Source organism: Podarcis melisellensis, assembly GCF_964234715.1.
Source record: "Podarcis melisellensis genome assembly, chromosome: 8".
Classification (NCBI taxonomy): domain Eukaryota; kingdom Metazoa; phylum Chordata; class Lepidosauria; order Squamata; family Lacertidae; genus Podarcis; species Podarcis melisellensis.
The window spans coordinates 7,365,918-7,385,480 of NC_138540.1; the positions used below are offsets into that span (position 1 = coordinate 7,365,918).

Sequence of the window (19,563 nt, forward strand, 5' to 3'; positions counted from 1 at the left end):
GAATTCACTGCCACCCACTGCCTGTGTGAGCCAGATATTCTGTAAAGGTAAAGGGACCCCTGACCATTAGGTGGAGTCGTGGCCAACTCTGGGGTTGCGGAGCTCATCTCGCTTTATTGGCTGAGGGAGCCGGCGTACAGCTTCCAGAGCAGTGCACGGAAACGCCGTTTACCTTCCCGGCGGAGTGCTACCTATTTATCTATTTGCACTTTGACATGCTTTCAAACTGCTATGTTGGCAGGAGCAGGGACCGAGCAACGGGAGCTCACCCCATCACGGGAATTTGAACCGCCAATCTTCTGATCAGCAAGTCCTAGGCTATGTGGTTTAACCCACAGCGCCACCCACGTCCCTAATATTCTGTAATTGGCACCAAACAGAAACCTGCAGGACCACCGCAAAGAGGCTGCCATATAGGAGGGGATGCTTTGAGCAGTTTCTTCACCAAGGCTGCTATAGCCACAAAGATACTTCAATCCCCTGCCTGGAAGCAGGGCTAAGCCCAATGGATGTCAACAGCTTCTGGGATGCTCCTGGCATATAAGTCAGGAGTCCAGGAAAACAGATCTGGAAAGAGCCACGAATAAGGGGCACAAACATTCTGTGTTTGGATTTCAACAAAAAAACCCCAAACCCCAACTCCTTTCACAGCAAGAGTCCAGGGCTCAGTCATTCTCTGAGCCTTCAAAAGCAAACTGAGTGTCTTCCTTACAAGGTGGCTACCAAGCAGAAGTTCCCAGGTGCCCCTAACTCCCTCTGAAGTCCCTGGCTAGAAGGCTCCTGTTCCTGGCTCAAGAAGCAGGAGGCCCAGCTGGGTCTTGGCTCAAAGACAAGCTCTCCCCAGCAGGGGCGGCCGGAACTAAATATACTTGTAGACCACCTTCTCACGAACCGTCTGCACTTCCATCTTGACGGGGCACTTGTACAGGAAGGAGAGCAACGTCTCTGTGTAGCCAATCAGGAAGTAGAACTTGGAAGGCCGCAGCTTCTGCAGGAAAATGGCGCAGATGATCAGCGTGTTGGCACGGCGCTTCAACACAATATCGCTGGCCAGGCAGCCATGGAAGGTGCCGTAGATTAACTTGCGGATGAAGACATCCTCCACAGAGCGTTCAGCTGCTCCTCCTTCGCCACTCAGGTTACCTACAGGGCAGACAACAAGACAAGGGGAAGGGGGGAGGTCATTAATTCGTTAATTATTGTATTTCGATCCCACTTTTTCCTCCAAGGAGCTCAAGGTGGTATACATAGTTCTCATCCTCCCCATTTCATCCTTACTGTGAGGTAGGTTAGGCTAGTGTGACTAGCCCAACATCACCCAGTGGACTTCATGGCTGAGTGGGGATTCAAACCCTGGTCTCCCAGGTCTAACACTCTAACCACTATACCACACTGACTTTCTGTATCAGGGAGCACCATCCTCACTGTGCTCTGCATTCAGGAGGGTCATAGCTAGCGCTGGTGGTTTCAACCAGCCCTTTGGTTCACAACTTCACTGGGTGGCAAAATGGCCGAGCCAATGAGGACACGGCTCACAGCCTAGGTCAATTCCAGGGGAAATTATTATGCCTTTATTGAATTGCATTAATTGTTTTGATGAATTGGTGGTTGTCTTTTTGCTTTATTTATATGCTGCTGTGTTCAAATATGATCGTGACTGCAATGTATGTTTGTGATTTAAGGCTCTTGTGGTTGTTGTGAGCTGCTTTGAGCTCAGCATCTGTTGCTGGAAAAGCAGAATTACAAATATTAAATCAAATCAAAGTGACTGAGTACCCTTCCAAGGAGGCCAGGTTTGGAAGAACTTTGTATGCAGCTCATAACAAGTCCCAAGGGAGTATCTATACCTACCAAGAAAACCACCCATTGCAGACAAGAACACCGAATGAGTTTCTCTTTTCAAGACACAAGCAGTGTGGAAGATGTCAGGAGTGATGACCCCCCCCCACCTCCTTTCCCCAACAATAGTGTCCTAGGCCCTGTTTGATGACAACAGCCCCAAACCCAAAACCTTCCAGGAAGGAGTGGCGGCAGACCACTTGCACATCTCCACCTTTTCCAAATTTTTAAAAAAAAAAATTCTTCCAGTAACACCTTAGAGACCAACTAAGTTAGTTCTTGGTATGAGCTTTCATGTGCATGCACACTTCTTCAGATACACTGAAACAGAAGTCACCAGACCCTTCTATATAGTGAGAAGGTGGGGAGGGGTATTACTCAGAAGGGTGGTGGGAATGGGTGATTGGCAGATAGCTGTGATGAGCCTGTTGACGACTCTTAACGACTGCAATAGGTCTTACAGGAAAAAGCAAGGGGTGAGAAGGTGAAAAATGGCTTTGTCATGTATAATGAGATAAGAATCCAATGTCTTTGTTCAGACCAGGTCTCTCCATGGTTTTAAGTTTGGTAATAAGTTGCTATTCAGCAGCTTCTCTTTCCAGTCTATTTCTGAAATTCCTTTGTAGTAAAACAGCTACTTTGAGATCTTGTATAGAATGTCCTGGGAGATTGAAGTGTTCTCCTATGCACACGAAAGCTCATACCAAGAACTAACTTAGTTGGTCTTTAAGGTGGTACTGGAAGGAATTTTTTTTTGTTTTGACTATGGCAGACCAACACGGCTACCTATCTGTAACTCAAATTAAAAAAGTTTTGATTCAAGTGTCAGAACAGCCCATTCCCTCCCCCCCCCACTGCCCCCCAACTCACTTGTGTGCTGGGAGAGCCAGCCCTTGCGGTGTGCAATGAAGTGGGGCGGGTGGGCTTCCTCATAGGTTACGGGCTTGTCTCCTTTCCCAACACGAACCCGAGCTGCTCGGTTCTGCAAGAGAGATGTTGCAGGAGGTGTTTACCTCTCTCACACAAGCAGCGTGTGTGCGCACAGGAGAATCCTATGCCATCTTTGTAATAATGGAAGGCATCTTGCCCTTGCCTGCAGTGCCACAATACACAGGAAGGCAGGGGTGGGCAGAGCCTCACAGCCCTCTGGGTGATTTACAATACATCCACAAGGACCTTTGACTCTGGATTTGGCACCAGAGGGAGTGTTTTTTTTCTAATGCAGATTGCTGTACAAGGAACATTTATACAAGAGAAAGAAGACTCTTGGGGAAAGAAGACCCAACCCCCACCCCTGCTTGAATGCTGTGGTGCTGATTATGATCCCTTTCCTGACCTGGCCTTTCTATTGAAAGGTCCTGACAGGGGTGGGGGGTAGAGGCTCCCTTGAACCCAACTCAGCTGTGGCATGCTCAGAGCCCCTCACAGGCCTAAAAGGAAAGGTAAAGGGACTCCTGACCATTAGGTCCAGTCGTGACCGACTCTGGGGTTGTGGCGCACATCTCGCTTTATTGGCCGAGAGAGCCCGTGTACAGCTTCCGGGTCATGTGGCCAGCATGACCAAGTTGCTTCTAGCGAACCAGAGCAGCGCAAGGAAACGCCGTTGACGTTCCCGCCAGAGCGGTACCTATTTATCTACTTGCACTTTGACGTACTTTCGAACTGCTAGGTTGGCAGGAGCTGGGACCAAGCAACGAGAGCTCACCCCGTCGTGGGGATTCGAACCGCTGACCTTCTGATCGGCAAGTCCTAGGCTCTGGTTTAACACACAGCGCCACCCGCGTCCCTGGCCTAAATGTAAGGGGACCTAATTCATGCAGAAAAATCCTTCTGCATATAAAATGAAAGGTGCTCCCAACACCTTTTAGCATGGTATGTGGTTAGCTTTCTGCAGCAAGCAAAGTCAGAGAACCCCATTTGAAACCCTGGCCCTAGAAGGAAAAAAAACCAGTCTTTCCTGCAAAAAGGCAGAGTGCTCCACAGCATTCCCAGGACAGCAGCCACCCAAGTATCTTTTGGATCTCTCAGGCTCTTACCTTACAGCAGGCAACACTGGTCCGGAAATCCCGCCTTGCACAGAGGTGCCAGGAAGTAGTGCCAGGACTCCCTACAAAGGCCTGAGAACAGAATGACAATCAGCTATTCATCTGACACAATGGAGAACCAAACCAAGCACTTCTATGCATATTTTTAGGTTAGCTCAACAGCTCCCCTGTAGTGTAGGGGACACAAGCACACACCACACTTTCTAGGTCCCTTGCTCCCACTACTCAGAGATGCTGTTGGCTCTGAACAAAGAGGTGCCATTTAGTTATCAAGAACTAACAATTTTGGCAGTACTCAGCCTCCAAGAAGGTTATGTCCTCAAAAAAAGAGAGAGAAGAAAACTAGAATTAAGGGACTGGCTACAGAGATGGTGGAAAGGTTTGAATTGTTTGAGAAATAAAGAGGATGGACTCAAAATCTAAAAACAGGAAAGCAATGCTGCTCAATAGCCATTACTGAAACCTGGTGGAATGAGATTCATGAATGGAATGGAGGAACTGAAGGGCTTAGATTATTTTAAAAGAACAGATCATTAAAAGGATGCATACACAAATGAAGAAATCTACAAACCTAAACACTTGGGTAAATTTTTTTATAAAGAGGGAAATAACAGCTACATCTTTGTGGGAGCATGCTGCAGACTGTCATGTCAAAAAGACGACTTGAATGATGCCTTGCTAGATCTAGAATCATAGGACCCTCAGGGTTATCTAGTCCAACTGTCTGAAATGCAGGAATCTTTTATCCAAGGTAGGGCTTCTGTTCGAGGACCCTGAGATTAAAAGTCTCATGCTCTACCGACTGAGCTATCACAGCCAGATGAGCACATTTTCAAAGAAGAGATTTCAACTATCCTGATATATACCGGAAGGCAAGCTTTGCTGAATCTAAAATTCCTGATGCCAGGCTGACAACTTCATCTTCCAGAAGCACTGGAAGCTGCTTGCATGTGGGCAAGACAATACGGGCTATTTTTAGGTGATGGACTGTACCAAAGAGTGGCTTCTGGAGAGAAGAGGCAAGTTGGATGCCACAGGGTTCCATTCTGGGCCTGGCATAGTTGAGCATATTCCTCTATGGCTTAGATGGAGGATGCTCATTAAATCTGCAGAAGACACCAGACTGTGAGGGGTAATGAATACCTTTGAAGACAGAAGAAGGATGCAAGATTTATACTGACAGGAGAAGAACAGGATGGGTGACACCTGGCTTAGCAGGAGCACGTGTGAAAAGGAACTAGGGGTCTTAATAGAACACAAACTAAACAGGAATCAGGAGTGCACTGTGGAGTAGCTTAAAAGGCTAATGCAATTCTATGTTGTACCACCAGGAATCATACAGCGTTTAGACTGTGAGAAGCAATGGTTCCAAAGCTCTGCTCTCCTTTGGGCAGATCTCACCTGGAGTGCCCAATTCTGGGCCACACACAGTTTAAGGATGATGTTGACAAAGTGGGACATGCCCAGGAGAGGAGGAACAGAGATGGTGAAGGTGCTATGAGGAAAAGTTGAAGGCATTGCGCATGTGCAACTTACAGAGACAATTAGGAGACATAAAGGTCACCTTTATGTCTAGACAGCGTCTTAAAAAGCAGAGACATCACCTTGCCAACAAAGGTCTGTATAGTAAAAGCTATGGTTTTCCCAGTAGTGATGTATGGAAGTGAGAGCTGGACCATCAAGAAGGCTGATCGCCGAAGAATTGATGCTTTTGAATTATGGTGCTGGAGGAGACTCTTGAGAGTCCCATGGACTGCAAGAAGATCAAACCTCTCCATTCTGAAGGAAATCAGCCCTGAGTGCTCACTGGAAGGACAGATCCTGAAGCTGAGGCTCCAAGACTTTGGCCACCTCATGAGAAGAGAAGACTCCCTGGAAAAGACCCTGATGTTGGGAAAGATGGAGGGCACAAGGCGAAGGGGACAACAGAGGACAAGATGGTTGGATAGTGTTCGTGAAGCTACCAGCATGAGTTTGGCCAAACTGCGGGAGGCAGTGGAAGACAGGAGTGCCTGGCATGCTCTGGTCCAGGGGGTCACGAAGAGGCGGACAACAACAAAAGGTCACCTAGCTGGGTCTGATGGCTGTTGCAGCCCAACATCTGCCGGCCACCACCCTAGCTGCCCCTGACGCACATGAAGTTGGGCAGGGCCGGAACTGAAGGTAAAGAGATTTAGACTGAACTTCAGGAAGAACTTCCTGATGGTGAAAAGCAGCTAAAGTTTCCCCGCGCCTGTTCCAGGCTTCGTTGGAGGCTTTTAAGCGAAGGCCTCTTCAACGTAATTTGTCACGTTTATATCCCGCCTTTTTCCCTCCAAGGAGCTCAGGGTGGCGCGCATGGCTCTCCCCACTTCCCTCAATTAATCCCACAACAACAACAACCCTGCGAGGTAGGCTGAGAGGCAGCGACGGCCCCCCCCCCAAGGTCACACGCTTCCTGGCCGAGTGGGGGCATTTGAACCCTCCGCGGTAGCGCGTGAAGCCCCTTCCAGCCCCCCCCCAAAAAAACGACTTCCTGACCGCCCCCAGACTCGCCTCCAGGCCCCGCCGAGCAGCCACCGCCGCCCTCCACCAGGGGGCCGCCATCTTGGGACGCGACGTAGGGAAGAAGGATGAAACGGCCAAGTCTCGCGAGAAGAGGGCGAATGTGCCCGGATGTACTCAGAGACTAGAGCGGGGGGGGGAACCCACGTTATGGGTCGTGTCCAAAGAGAGAAGCCGAGCACGTGCCGCCTCACAACTTCCGGTCGCAGTGCGACACCTCCTGGACCTTGCCAGCCCTGAATTCCAGTGACTTCATCTAGATTTAAAACGGGCATCCAGTCTCTCAGTGACTATTCCAAGGGTGATCGGAGCTGATGCGATTTCACCCGCAAGTTGCAGGAAAAAATATTTTGTCCAGAGATCTGTCTGGGAAGGATGGCTATATCCAGAGAGGAAAGGGGCTCTTGTTTTTTTGTAATTTAAAAAAGAAATCCAATCGAACAGCAGAATATATACAGTGGTGCTCCGCAAGACGAACGCCTCGCAAAACGAAAAACTCGCAAGACGAAAGAGTTTTCCGTTTTTGAGTCGTTCCGCAAGATGAATTTCCCTATGGGCTTGCTTCGCAAGAAGAAAGCCGATAGGGAAATCTCCGGGGACCTCTTTTAAATGCTGGCGGTGGGGAGCAAAGCCTTTCGCCCCCCTCCGGCCTTCAGAAGAGGTCCAGGAAGGCCGGCGGGGGCCGAAAGGCTTTGCTCCCCACCGCCAGCATTTTAAAAGCAGTCTGGGATAGCAGGGAATTGCGCTGCGCTTTCCCGCTATCCCGGACCGCTTTTAAAATGCTGGCCGTCGGGAAGGCTTCGCTGCCCCCCGCCAGCATTTTAAGATCGCCCGGGACAGCGGAGGCTTCGCTGCCGCCCGTCAGCATTTTAAAATCGCCCCGGGACAGCGGAGGCTTCGCTGCCGCCCGCCAGCATTTTAAAATCGCCCCGGGACAGCGGAGGCTTCGCTGCCGCCCGCCAGCATTTTAAAATCGCCCCAGGACAGCGGAGGCTTCGCTGCCGCCCGCCAGCATTTTAAAATCCGCTGTCCCGGGGGCTTTTAAAATGCTGGCGGTCGGTAGCAAAGCCCTCCTGTCCCCGGAGCTTGCGGGGCGGGAGGTGGGGAGAAGGGCTTTTCTTCCCATCGCCAGCCTTCAGAACAGCCTTCTTAAGGCTGGAGGTGGGGAAAAAAGCCCTTGTCCCCCCCCCCCAGCCTTCAGAAGAGGTCGGGGGACAGACTGTCCCCGGACCTGGTCTGAAGGCGGTTTCCATAGGAATGCATTGATTGATTTTCAATGCATTCCTATGGGAAACCGTGCTTCACAAGACGAAAAACTCGCAAGACGAAAAAACTTGCGGAACGAATTAATTTCGTCTTGCGAGGCACCACTGTAACTTGGAACCACAGAATTGTATACAGTGGTACCCCGCAAGACGAACGCCTCGCGAGACGAAAAACTCGCAAAACGAAAGGTTTTTTCGTTTTCGAGTTGCCTCGCAAGACGAATTTCCCTATGGGCTTGCTTCGCAAAACGAAGCTTGCCCCGGGGACAGCGGGTCTTCTCTTTTGAAGCAAGGGGCGGCGGGGAGATCGCTTCTCCCCACCGCCCCTTGCTTCAAAAGAGGTCCGGGGGCAGCTCTTCCCGCTGCCCCCGGACCTCTTTTGAAGCAAGCGGCTGCGGGGAGATCGCTTCTCTCTGCAGCCGCTTGCTTCAAAAGAGATCCCGGACCTCTTTTGAAGCAAGCGGCTGCGGGGAGATCGCGTCTCTCCGCAGCCGCTTGCTTCAAAAGAGATCCCGGACCTCTTTTGAAGCAAGCGGCTGCGGGGAGATCGCGTCTCTCCTCAGCCGCTTGCTTCAAAAGAGATCCCGGACCTCTTTTGAAGCAAGCGGCTGCGGGGAGATCGCGTCTCTCCGCAGCCGCTTGCTTCAAAAGAGATCCCGGACCTCTTTTGAAGCAAGCGGCTGCGGGGAGATCGCGTCTCTCCGCAGCCGCTTGCTTCAAAAGAGATCCCGGACACCTGCCCCAGCCGCTGGGCTTCGTAGCGCTGCTGCGAAGCCGGGCGGGAACACCTGCCCCAGCCACCCCACTTCGGAACGCTGCTCCGAAGCGGGGTGGGGGGGCGGGAACACCTGCCCCAGCCGCCGGGCTTCGTAGCGCTGCTGCGAAGCCGGGCGGGGGGCGGGAACACCTGCCCCAGCCACCCCGCTTCGGAACGCTGCTCCGAAGCGGGGTGGGGGGGCGGGAACACCTGCCCCAGCCGCCGGGCTTCGTAGCGCTGCTGCGAAGCCCGCGCCCCCCAGCCTTCAGAAGAGGTCGGGGGACAGACTGTCCCCGGACCTGGTCTGAAGGCGGTTTCCCTAGGAACGCATTAATTGATTTTCAATGCATTCCTATGGGAAACCGTGCATCGCAAGACGAAAAAACCGCAAGACGAAGAGACTTGCGGAACGAATTAATTTCGTCTTGCGAGGCACCACTGTAGTTGGAAGGGACCGTGAGGGTCATCTAGTCCGACCCCCTGTAATGCGGGAATGTTTTGCCCAACTTGGGACTTGAACCTGTGACCTTGAGATTAAGAGTCCCGTGTTCTACGGACAGAGCTATCAGTTGTTAAAACAAGAGGGAAAAGGTTGTGTAATTTTCTCAATTGGAATTCTTGTATGGGTAAAGAACATAAGAGGAGCCTTCTGGATCAGGCCAAAGTCCAGCCTCTGGTTCTCACTGTGGAGAATCTCATAAGTAGAACCTGAGCACAAGAGCACTCTCTGCAACTGGGATTCAGAAGCATTATTTCTGCCTCTGACTGTGGAGGTAGAGCATAGCCATGCCGGCTAGTACCCATTAATGGCCCTCTCCTCCCTGAATTTGTCCAGCCCTCTTTGGAAGCCATCCAGCTTATTGGTCATCACTCTCTCCTGTGGCAGTGAGTTCCATAGTTTAACTGCACTGCATGAAGGACTTTCTCTTACCTGTCCTGCTTCTTCCAGCATTCAGTTTCATTGGACGTCCGTGGGTTCTAGTGTTATGAGTTTCATATTCATCTTTATGCCCCCACCCCACCCTCAGATGTAAGATGGGGCAGCTGCTGAGGGCCGGCCTGGTGGTAGCATATGTTCTGTCCCCAGGCCCAGACGGGGGGGGGGGCATATGGACCACTTGGCCCAGGCCTCCGATTCCAAAGTGAACCTCGGTCAGCATATTCACAATTGCTAGGAAAGCATTTTTAAATGTAAATACTTAAAATAATCCTTTTCCCTATGTATTTTTAAAAAGCACTGTTGTATAGCTATATTTTCCATTTTGTCTTTATATGCAGATACAGTTCAAGCCTTGAAAGAAAACTACTTGTCAGCATAACTTTTGTGAAAATTATTTATATACTTATTTATATGACTTCGGTTATCCCCAGGGTAAAAAGGAGGGAGCACATTATCTATCTGGCCCGGGCCTCTGCCTGGCTCTGCAAGGCCCTGTCTGTCCCTTCCTCATGGGCTTGATGTCTAGTGCCCAGTTTTTGACACGTTGGCACGTTGACATCAAATGGTTCCTTTGCAAGCCCCATCAATCAGCCAGTAATCAGCCTTGCCTTCCAGCCCAGCCATATTGAAAATGAAAACGACCCCAGCACTACCCAAGACACCCGATGTTGGGCAAGCAGGTGTTGTTCTGCGGGCCTGATTAGCCCATGGCTGCTGTCTATACACACCCTGGATCCACCATATAGAAAGGGGGGGGGTGGAATCACTAAAGCAAAATAATATTTTATTTTGTGGAGGAGAGAGTAAAACAGGGGAAGAGGGGTCTCTATGTCTTCTCCTGTGTTCTGGAGGAAAGAAGGCACGGTGACATCTTAGCAAAAGCCCTGTTTGCTGCCCTTGGAGCAGTTAGCCATTTCCCTCCCTCCTCCATACCTGCCCTGTTTTATATGGGGTTATGCCAAGTTCTGATGGCACCAGATGCTTCTGACTAAACCAACCAGTCCACAGAAGCTTGTGACTCAAGGTCACCCTTTGCTCTCGGTTGCCCCAGGGAGGCAGACTAAGGTGAAATCTATTTGGTAGGTTATGGGATGCGGGTGGTGCTGTGGGTTAAACCACAGAGCCTAGGACTTGCCGATCAGAAGGTCGGCGGTTCGAATCCCCGCGACGGTGTGAGCTCCCGTTGCTCGGTCCCTGCTCCTTCCAACCTAGCAGTTCGAAAGCACGTCAAAGTGCAAGTAGATAAATAGGTATCGCTCTGGTGGGAAGGTAAACGGCGTTTCCGTGCGCTGCTCTGGTTCACCAGAAGCGGCTTAGTCATGCTGGCCACATGACCCGGAAGCTGTACGCCGGCTCCCTCGGCCAGTAAAGCGAGATGAGCACCGCAACCCCAGAATCGGCCACGACTGGACCTAATGGTCAGGGGCCCCTTTACCTTTACTTGGTAGAGTGGCTTCAATAGGAGGGGGTCAAAAACGGGTGTTGGGGACGGCACATTATTATTCCCCCTCCCGCCTAGAGCCACAGCTCTGCAACTCTGTGCAACCTCTGAAGCCCCCATCGTTAGAGGGAAGGGCAGCTTTGACCAAGAGACAAACCACCAGAGAATTGCCGAAGAACACAAAGAAATGTGTTTGTGCTGCTTTTGATCTTTATTCCATTTCCACCCCATCTTTCGCACACGGAACTCAAGGGAACGTCCATGGGGTTCTCAGACAGGCCCCAACCACCAGAAGCGCAGAAGCATTGGCAAGGCGGCCCCATCGCACATCTGTCCCAGTCTTATGTCCTGGTTCTCCTTCCTCTTCAGAGGAGCATCTTGTGGAGGAAGAAACACCTGGAATCACATCCTCCACCAGGTTGGTGGCTGCAGAAAGTGGGGGACCACAGGCGACCAGTTCGTGGGGTTGTCCAGCTCTTCTTGGTAGGCTGGGACAAGGCCAGAACTCTGGTTTACAAATCTACCCACATTCGGCAGATTCTTGCAGTTAGGAACCAGGTTCTTACAGATAACACTGTATTGTTGCCCTCTTGCTCGCAGGGATGCGGGCTGGAGAATAATTATTATTTGGGGTGTGCGCACAATCACGCACACACACGGCACTCGCTTGCGGGGGCTGCTGTGGTTGCTCCCCGGACTGGCCAGCATCCTTGCTTGCCCAGAGCCTCTCTCCTGTGTCTGCCTAGATGCCCGCTCCTTCTGGGCAGCTGCCACCCACTCCTTCAGATCCCTCCTGCTTGGGCCTGTCCTTTGGAGCTTCACTGCAGCCACTAAAGGCTTGGTTCTGAATCCCATTGCTGCTTTCAAGAGCAAGGCTGTTGGCGATGACCAGGCTGCTTTTTGTCTTCTGCTGCACATTCAAGTGGATGCTATCAGGCCCTAGTGGGGTGGGAGAGAAAGAGGTAAAGTCAACCACTAGACTCCTTAACCTCACATGAAGCACCCACACCACAAGTGAAGGAGAAAGCGGGGGGGGGGGGAGTCAGCATGCAGACCCTTTCTCTGAACGAAGAGGGGCTCATAGAATCATAATATGGTAGAGCTGGAGCAAATCCCAAGGGATGTCTAGTCAAACCCCTTGCAATACCAGCATCACAGCTAAAGAATCCCAGGCAGGCAGCCACCCAACCTCTGTTTAAAAACCTCCGGTGAAAGAGAGTCCACCGCCTTCTCAATCTTCTCCTGTGGGAACCTGCTCCAACAGGAGGCTGGGATGGCCACCGACTTGGATGGCTTTAAAAGGGAATTCACCAAATTCATGGAGGAGCAGGCTATCAATGGTGACCAGCTATGATGGCTCCATTCTGCCTCCACAATCAGAGACAGTGATACTTCTGAATGCCAGTTGCTGGAAATGACAAGAGGGGAGTTGGCTCTTGTGCTCAAGTTCTACTTTTGGCTTCTCAGAAGAGACATCTGGTTGACTACTGCAGGAACTGGATGCTGAAGTAGATAGGTCCATTGGCCTGATCCAGCTGGCTCGTCTGATGTTCTTATTTTCTTATGACTTCCACAGAAACCCTCTCAGCACCTCTGAACAGGCTCAGAACCACCAGCATTAAAATAACTAAGCAAGTAATAGACATCACCCCAGAACTGGTCCTACTAAACATCTTCCAAGACAACAATGCCCATTTACACCACAAAGAACTCATAACCCACCTACTCTCAGCAGCCAGAAACACCATAACCAGACACTGGAGAGACCTGTCAGGAGTAAGCATGGACCAATGGTACCAAATAGTATGGGAAACAGCTCTACTAGAAAAATTAACCAATAAACTTAAACTGACACGGCGACAAACAGAAGAAGACGCCTTCACCCTGGTATGGCCTCCCTTTATCACATACACAGCCCAACAAGACAATGACAATAATCCACTAACAGCATGCAAATCAATATGGCTAACCTGATCCAAAACACCCACCCACCCCTAGTGGGGTGGGGACAAAAAGAGGTAAAGTCAACCACCAGGCTCCCTAACTTCACATGAAGCACCCACACCTACATGGCAGGTGTTATGTATTGAAGTGCTTACCCTGACCACCAGGGGTATTGTGTATACAGTGGTACCTCTGGATGCGAACAGGATCTGTTCTGGAGCCCCGTTCGCATCCTGAAGCGAACACAATCTGCGTCCGTGTGGATCACGATTCACCGCTTCTGCGCATGCGTGTGATGTCGTTTTGAGCGTCTGCGCATGCGCAAGCAGCAAAACCTGGAAGTAACGCACTCCGTTACTTCCGGGTCGCTGCGGAGCACAACCCAAAAATACTCATCCTGAAGCTACTTCAACCCGAGATATGACTGTATAGTTTTCACTCAGGTCCACATCAGTTAATTTATGCGGGATTTATGTTGTTGTTATAATGTTGACAGCCGGCTGCCTATAAAAGCAGGCCGGCTGAGCTGTTCAGTTCAGTTCAGTTCCAGTTTACTATAAAGAACCACTTGGAGAAATCTCTGTGCCGTCTGCTTTGTCAACCCACTACAGTGGTACCTCGGGTTAAGCACTTAATTCGTTCCGTAGGTCCGTACTTAACTTGAAACTGTTCTTAACCTGAAGCACCACTTTAGCTAATGGGGCCTCCTGCTGCCGCCGTGCCTCTGCAGCCGGATTTCTGTTCTCATCCTGAAGCAAAGTTCTTAACCCGAGGTACTATTTCTGGGTTAGCGGAGTCTGTAACCTCAAGCGTATGTAACCCGAGGTACCACTGTACTTAATAGCAGCCATTCTGGAGGACAGTTGCTGTCTCGGTCAAGGAAAATGCACAGAAGAGATGCGCTGACCGCCATGATTTGTTCATAGCTGTGGTCTGATTGCTGGGAAGAAGGGAGCTCATAAGAATATAAGAAGAGTCTGCTGGATCATGGCCCATCTAGTCCAGCCTCTTATGCTTACAGTGACCACCCCAGATGCCTCTTTTGGGAGACCAGCATGTAGGATCTGAGCACAAGAGACCTCTTTCCTCTTGTGGTTTCCAGCAACTGGGATCCAGAAGCATTGCTGCCTTCAACCATGTAGGCAGAGCAGAGCCATTGTGGCTAGCAGCCATCGATAGCCCTCTCCTCTGTGAACTTGTCTTTTAAAGCGATCTGAGTTGGGGACCATCACCAAGTTGGACAACCATTGCTGCCTCCTGTAGGAGCAAGTTCCATAGTTTAACTCTGTGTGTGTGGCATTGGGGGGGGGCTTAATAATAATAATAATAATAATAATAATAATAATAATAATAATAATAATAATAATTTCTACCCGACCCATCTGGCTGGGTTTCCCCAGCCACCCTGGGTGGCTTCCAACAAAAAATACAAATACATTAAAATGTCACACATTAAAAACTTCCCTGAACAGGGCCACCTTCATATGTCTTCTAAATGTCAGGTAGTTTATCTCTTTGACATCTGGTGGGAGGGTGTTCCACAGGGCAGGTGCCACCACCAAGAAGGCCCTCGGCCTGGTTCCCTGTAACTTGGCTTCTCACAGTGAGGGAACCGCCAGAAGGCCCTCAGCACTGGACCTCAGCGTCCAGACTGAATGGTGGAGGTGGAGATGCTCCTTCAGGTATACTGGGCCGAGGCCATTTAGGGCTTTAAAGGCCAGCACCAACACTTTGAACTGTGCTCGGAAACGTACAGACAGGCACTGTGCTGAGCGAGTGGGGACTTGGTACAGAGCAGTGCTGCCAACTCTTCCAAAGTGGGGTGTATTCTAAATAAGCAAGTTAAAGCAGGCACTTAATCCATTAAACTGGATTAAACAGCTTACATGTGTTGTGCTGTGCTATTAGGAAATTCTTTTTGCACGGTTTGGTTTTGAAATGCATTGTTTTCTTTGCTGCAAGCCACTCTGAACATCTTTTTGTGTGGGTGTGAGAAAGTGACATTTAAAAAAGGGGGAATGAATGAAAGCTCAGCTGGATTTGCATCTTTCCGAAACCCTGGAGAAGAGAGGAAGAGATGGGCCTGCTCGACAGGAACGAGAAACCAGAGTGAGGTCTCATGGAGAGAGGAACCCCCTGCAACAAGCCTAGAGTCCTTCACGAAAGAGCAGTCCTTTCCCACCCCACCCCACAAGCAATGGTGGGCACCCACCCCCTCCTGTCGCAGGCAGCCTGAACTGTGCCTCCATCCCTCTGTGCCCCTGTCCTCTTTGCCCCTCATTACAGGCTGTCTCGGGACGCAGGTGGCGCTGTGGGTTAAAGCCTAGAACTTGCCGATCAGAAGGTCGGCGGTTCAAATCCCCACAACGGGGTGAGCTCCCGTTGCCCGGTCCCTGCTCCTGCCAACCTAGCAGTTCGGGAGTGCATCAAAGTGCAAGTAGATAAATAGGTACCACTCCAGCGGGAAGGTAAACGGCGTTTCTGTGCGCTGCTCTGGTTCGCCAGAAGTGGCTTAGTCATGCTGGCCACATGACCCGGAAGCTGTACACCGGCTCCCTCGGCCAATAAAGCGAGATGAGCGCCGCAACCCCAGAGTCGGCCACGACTGGACCTAATGGTCAGGGGTCCGTTTTACAGGCTGCCTCAGCAATGGCCCCTCTTTGTAGGGGTCCGGCTTGGGAAGACAAACTGGCTCACCGAAATAACTGAGGGCCACAGGCAGGAAGACGAGTCCATGGAGCATCCCCAGCAGTGTGATGATGAGGTTGAGACGGAAAAAGAAGATCTGTATCAGCTGGGCTTTGGCAAAGGCCAGGACCACGATGCCCGGGAGGTTGGTCATGGCCACGCCAGCAAACACCTGGAGGGAGAGCAAGCAGAGAGCACAGGCTGGTTATACCCAGAAATCTCCAAATGGGGGAGAAGGGGCAGAGATGGCTCACACAGCAGGGACTGCCTCTGCAGGCAGGCGAGGAGTGCTATGGCCTTGGCAGCCTCACCAACACAGCCCAGTGCCCAGATGGGCATAAACAGCTCCCAAGAGTGGAAGTTGGAAAGTGGAGGGAGAGGCTGAGGAGCTCTCGTGCCAATTTGGAGCTGGTTCTGGATGACCAAAAGCAGTGTGTTCATTTGTGGGGGTGTGTGTGTGAGAGAGAGAAGAGCACAACTGATTCTGGAGAGGGGGAGCAGAGCTTGGACAGCCATCCCTTGGATTTTTTAGCTGTGATACCTGCAACGCGGGTGGCGCTGTGGTCTAAACCACTGAGCCTAGGACTTGCCGATCAGAAGGTCGGCGGTTCGAATCCCCGCGACGGGGTGAGCTCCCGTTGCTCGGTCCCTGCTCCTGCCAACCTAGCAGTTCGAAAACACGTCAAAGTGCAAGTAGATAAATAGGTACCACTCCAGCGGGAAGGTAAACAGCGTTTCCGTGCGCTGCTCTGGTTCGCCAGAAGCGGCTTTGTCATGCTGGCCCCTCTCCCCACGACTCACCGCACTCCCCATGTTGACTGTGGCCTCTCTGGCTCTCTCCACTTTGGTGGGCTCCGTGCTGATAGCGAAGGAGCGGGTGATGTGGGAGACAAACTCCACCGAAATGCCCACAGCCTGCCGGGAGGAACAGAGCCCTTGTCAGAAGAATGAGCAGCTTTATAATTATTATTAAATTATTTGCTGGGCCAAAAAGCCCCAGTTGTTGTTTTTTGTACCGTGTGTGGCAATTTCAACGTGATCAGCACAAAAATTGCACCTTGCTTCTGTTGCAACTGAAGGAGAAATATGGTCTAACCTAACCTGGGCATCAGCTCCGTTTTGTCCAGTCGTTACAATGCTCGTAGATTAATTGGTAAAGGAAATCGTTGTAATCAGGAAAATGGAGAGGGGGAAGAGAAGCAGCAGCAGGTTTTCCCACCATTACCCTTCAAGCTGCTGTGTCTCTGCCAGAACAGGCACACAGCTTTGCAACTCAGGACCAAGGCTGTCTAGGGTGAAGTGCCACAAAGCTTCTCCTGAATGCTAGGAAATAAACCCAGCTCCCTGATAGTTTTTGTTATGGTGGACAGAAACCTCTGTTTCGATGCAGTCCAACAGAGCTCTCTTTCAGGTGTCTAGGGTTTGGCACCCCCTTCAGGAAATTCTGAACAGAGAGCTATTTGGAGTTTTATTTCAGAACACCCATTCGCAGGTAAGTCCCTTTTTTCGCAATGACTTATAGAACTCAGGTGGGCATCAGGTGCTCGTGGGCATCATCCAATAATGGGCATCTGGCTGGCATCTTTGAGAGCAGGGTGCTGGACTAGATGGGCGCCCTCTGGCTTGATCCAGCAGCAGAGCTCTTCTTATGTTCTTAGTTAATAGCCAACTGACCTGAATTGGATAGTCTTTTTATGGTGGAAGTCCAGAATCAATAGGGAGGTGGAATCAACCTTTAAATAAATTTCTGTTTGGCTACCTCAAAGGCTTAGCAGTGATGGAGCTTCTCCTACCATTGGTCTCAAAACCAATCAATTGCCATCAAATGATCCCCTTAAATTTATGCAATCTATCACAATCACCTTAGAACCATCTAAATCAATGCTCTCTCAGAACATTTCCCCCCTGAAAGTGCTGCATTGCCCCAAGTTCTGTGCAATCAGGTAAAATATAAGTGACGAAGTTCCTTTCCTTTATTCCCAAACAAATATTCTTACATATAAGAACCTCCTGGCTTCCTTGTTTTCTCACTAAAATCTGTGCAACTTGCCATAATGTATTATGTCTACCTCTTTGTGTTCTAAGGATACTGCACGAATGTGTTGTTGAGTTCTGTGTCCTATGGGCTCTGGGGGAAGAAAACCAAAGTTCCTTACGGCTTAATATTTCTAGAGCTGGCCTCAAAGGGAGGGGTCCTTGCTAGTTGTGCTTAAAAATCCCCCTTTATTTAGGATGATTCATAGACTACTGAGAAAACTCAGTGGTGTACATGATAAAATTATCAATAAAACACCTAAATTTAACAAAACTGTTTGAAAAAATATGTGTGTATAAGATAACGTGTAAAGGAAACAGAAAAATATTTTTAAACAAATATGGATAACGACATTAAATTTCTGGGTAGGCTTGCTGAAATAAAGTGTTCGGCAAGTATCAGGAACAATATAATGAGGGCACCTGCCTAATGTCAATAGGCAGGGAGTTCCAAAGCATAGATGCTGCCTATCAGATTTGCAGCTCTCTTGGGAAAATGCAATAAGGAGCATTGCTTTCTTCACTTGGCCGATGCTCATCTCTCCCCATGATCTTCATTTCCTGTTCTGCACCCCACAAACCTGTCGCCCCAACTACTTCTCATCCATCCAGAACTCCCAATTTGGTTGCCGTGGATGGAATTCCTTAAAAAAAAACTGTGATGGAAAGCAAATATTAGCATATGTGTTTGACAAAGCACGTGTGCAAGCTGGATAATGTGTGCAAATAAGAATGTGCTTCCATGTGCCTCACATCAAATTGCATTATTATTATTAGTATTAGTATTATTATTATTATTGATTTATACCCAGCACATCCAGCTGGGCCTCCACAACCACTCTGGGCAGTTCCCAACAGAATATTAAAAACACAATAAAACATCAAACATTAAAAACTTCCCTAAACAGGGCTGCCTTCAGATGCCTTCTAAAAGTCAGATAGTTGTTTATTTCCTTGGCATCTGATGAGAGGGCGTTCCACAGGGTGGGTGCCACCAGTGGCGTAGCATGGGGGGTGCAGGGGGGGCCGGCCGCACCGGGCGCAACATCTGGGGGTTAGGGTTAGGGGGCGCAAATCCACAGGTTAGGGGGCGCAAATTACTTGCCTTGCCCCGGGTGCTGACAACTCACGCTACGCCACTGGGTGCCACTACCGAGAAGGCCCTCTGCCTGGTTCCCTGTAACCTCACTTCTCGCAGGGAGGGAACCGCCAGAAGGACCTTAGAGCTGGACCTCAGTGTCAAGGTAGAACAATGGGGGTGGAGACGTTCCTTCAGGTATTCTGGACTGAGGCCATTTAGGGCTTTAAAGGCCAGCACCAACTCTTGGAATTGTGCTCGGAAATGTACTGGGAGCCAATGTAGGTCTTTCAGGATAAGTGTTTATTCTGTGGGGTGGGGAGGATTTTGTGTAGAATTTGCAGACTCACAAAGTCAGAAGGCGGAATCCCGTTTTGAGGCTAGACACCTTGGAAGGAACTCCACGATGACCCTTGGAAAACAACCCCCAAGTTGGGAGATTCTGGGGTGCCCTCTCCTGCCGCCCCCACCCCCCAAAGCCAGAGCTGGGTCCCAGAGCGATTTACTTGTCTCAACTGTGTATGACACTGTTACTATATACATTATTGGCAGAGTTGTGCACTAGTTGACTGTATGTCTATAAGTATCTCCAGGCTTTGCTATGCACGTTGCAGTGGCGTAGCGTGGGGGGTGCAGGGGGGGCCAGCCGCACCGGGTGCAACATCTGGGGGTTAGAGTTAGGGGGCGCAAATCCACGGGTTAGGGGGCGCAAATTACTTGCCTTGCCCCGGGTGCTGGCAACCCACGCTACGCCACTGGCACGTTGCACTTTAATTTGCTGAACTGTCAAATTTTGGTGCTGGAGGAGACTCTTGAGAGTCCCATGGACACATGGGAGAGAGAACACATGGACTGCAAGGAGATCAAACGTATCCATTCTGAAGGAAATCAGCCCTGAGTGCTCACTGGAAGGACAGATCGTGAAGCTGAGGCTCCAAGACTTTGGCCACCTCATGAGAAGAGAAGACTCCCTGGAAAAGACCCTGAT

The 19,563-nt window shown here is 50.3% G+C and overlaps 2 protein-coding genes across 2 annotated transcripts in view; both read right to left on the bottom strand.

Annotated features, from left to right (window-relative positions):
* Nucleotides 1–584: 584 nt before the first annotated feature.
* Nucleotides 585–5,402, bottom strand: MRPS24 (mitochondrial ribosomal protein S24; the record flags this gene model as incomplete). Its single annotated transcript, XM_081921718.1, has 4 exons — nt 585–1,143; nt 2,710–2,821; nt 3,876–3,974; nt 5,286–5,402. 4 exons carry the CDS (start codon nt 5,400–5,402, stop codon nt 860–862), a joined length of 612 nt encoding a protein of 203 aa, XP_081777844.1. The 3' UTR covers nt 585–859.
* A 5,602-nt stretch (nt 5,403–11,004) lies between these two features.
* The window catches only part of NPC1L1 (NPC1 like intracellular cholesterol transporter 1), a 34,159-nt gene continuing 25,600 nt past the window's right edge, over nt 11,005–19,563 (bottom strand). The window contains exons 17-19 of the mRNA XM_081922944.1: nt 16,265–16,378; nt 15,473–15,635; nt 11,005–11,770 (exon numbers count right to left, since the gene is read on the bottom strand). Coding sequence (XP_081779070.1) covers nt 11,574–11,770; nt 15,473–15,635; nt 16,265–16,378 — 474 coding nt within the window. The 3' untranslated portion in view covers nt 11,005–11,573. The remainder of the gene's footprint in view (nt 11,771–15,472; nt 15,636–16,264; nt 16,379–19,563) is intronic.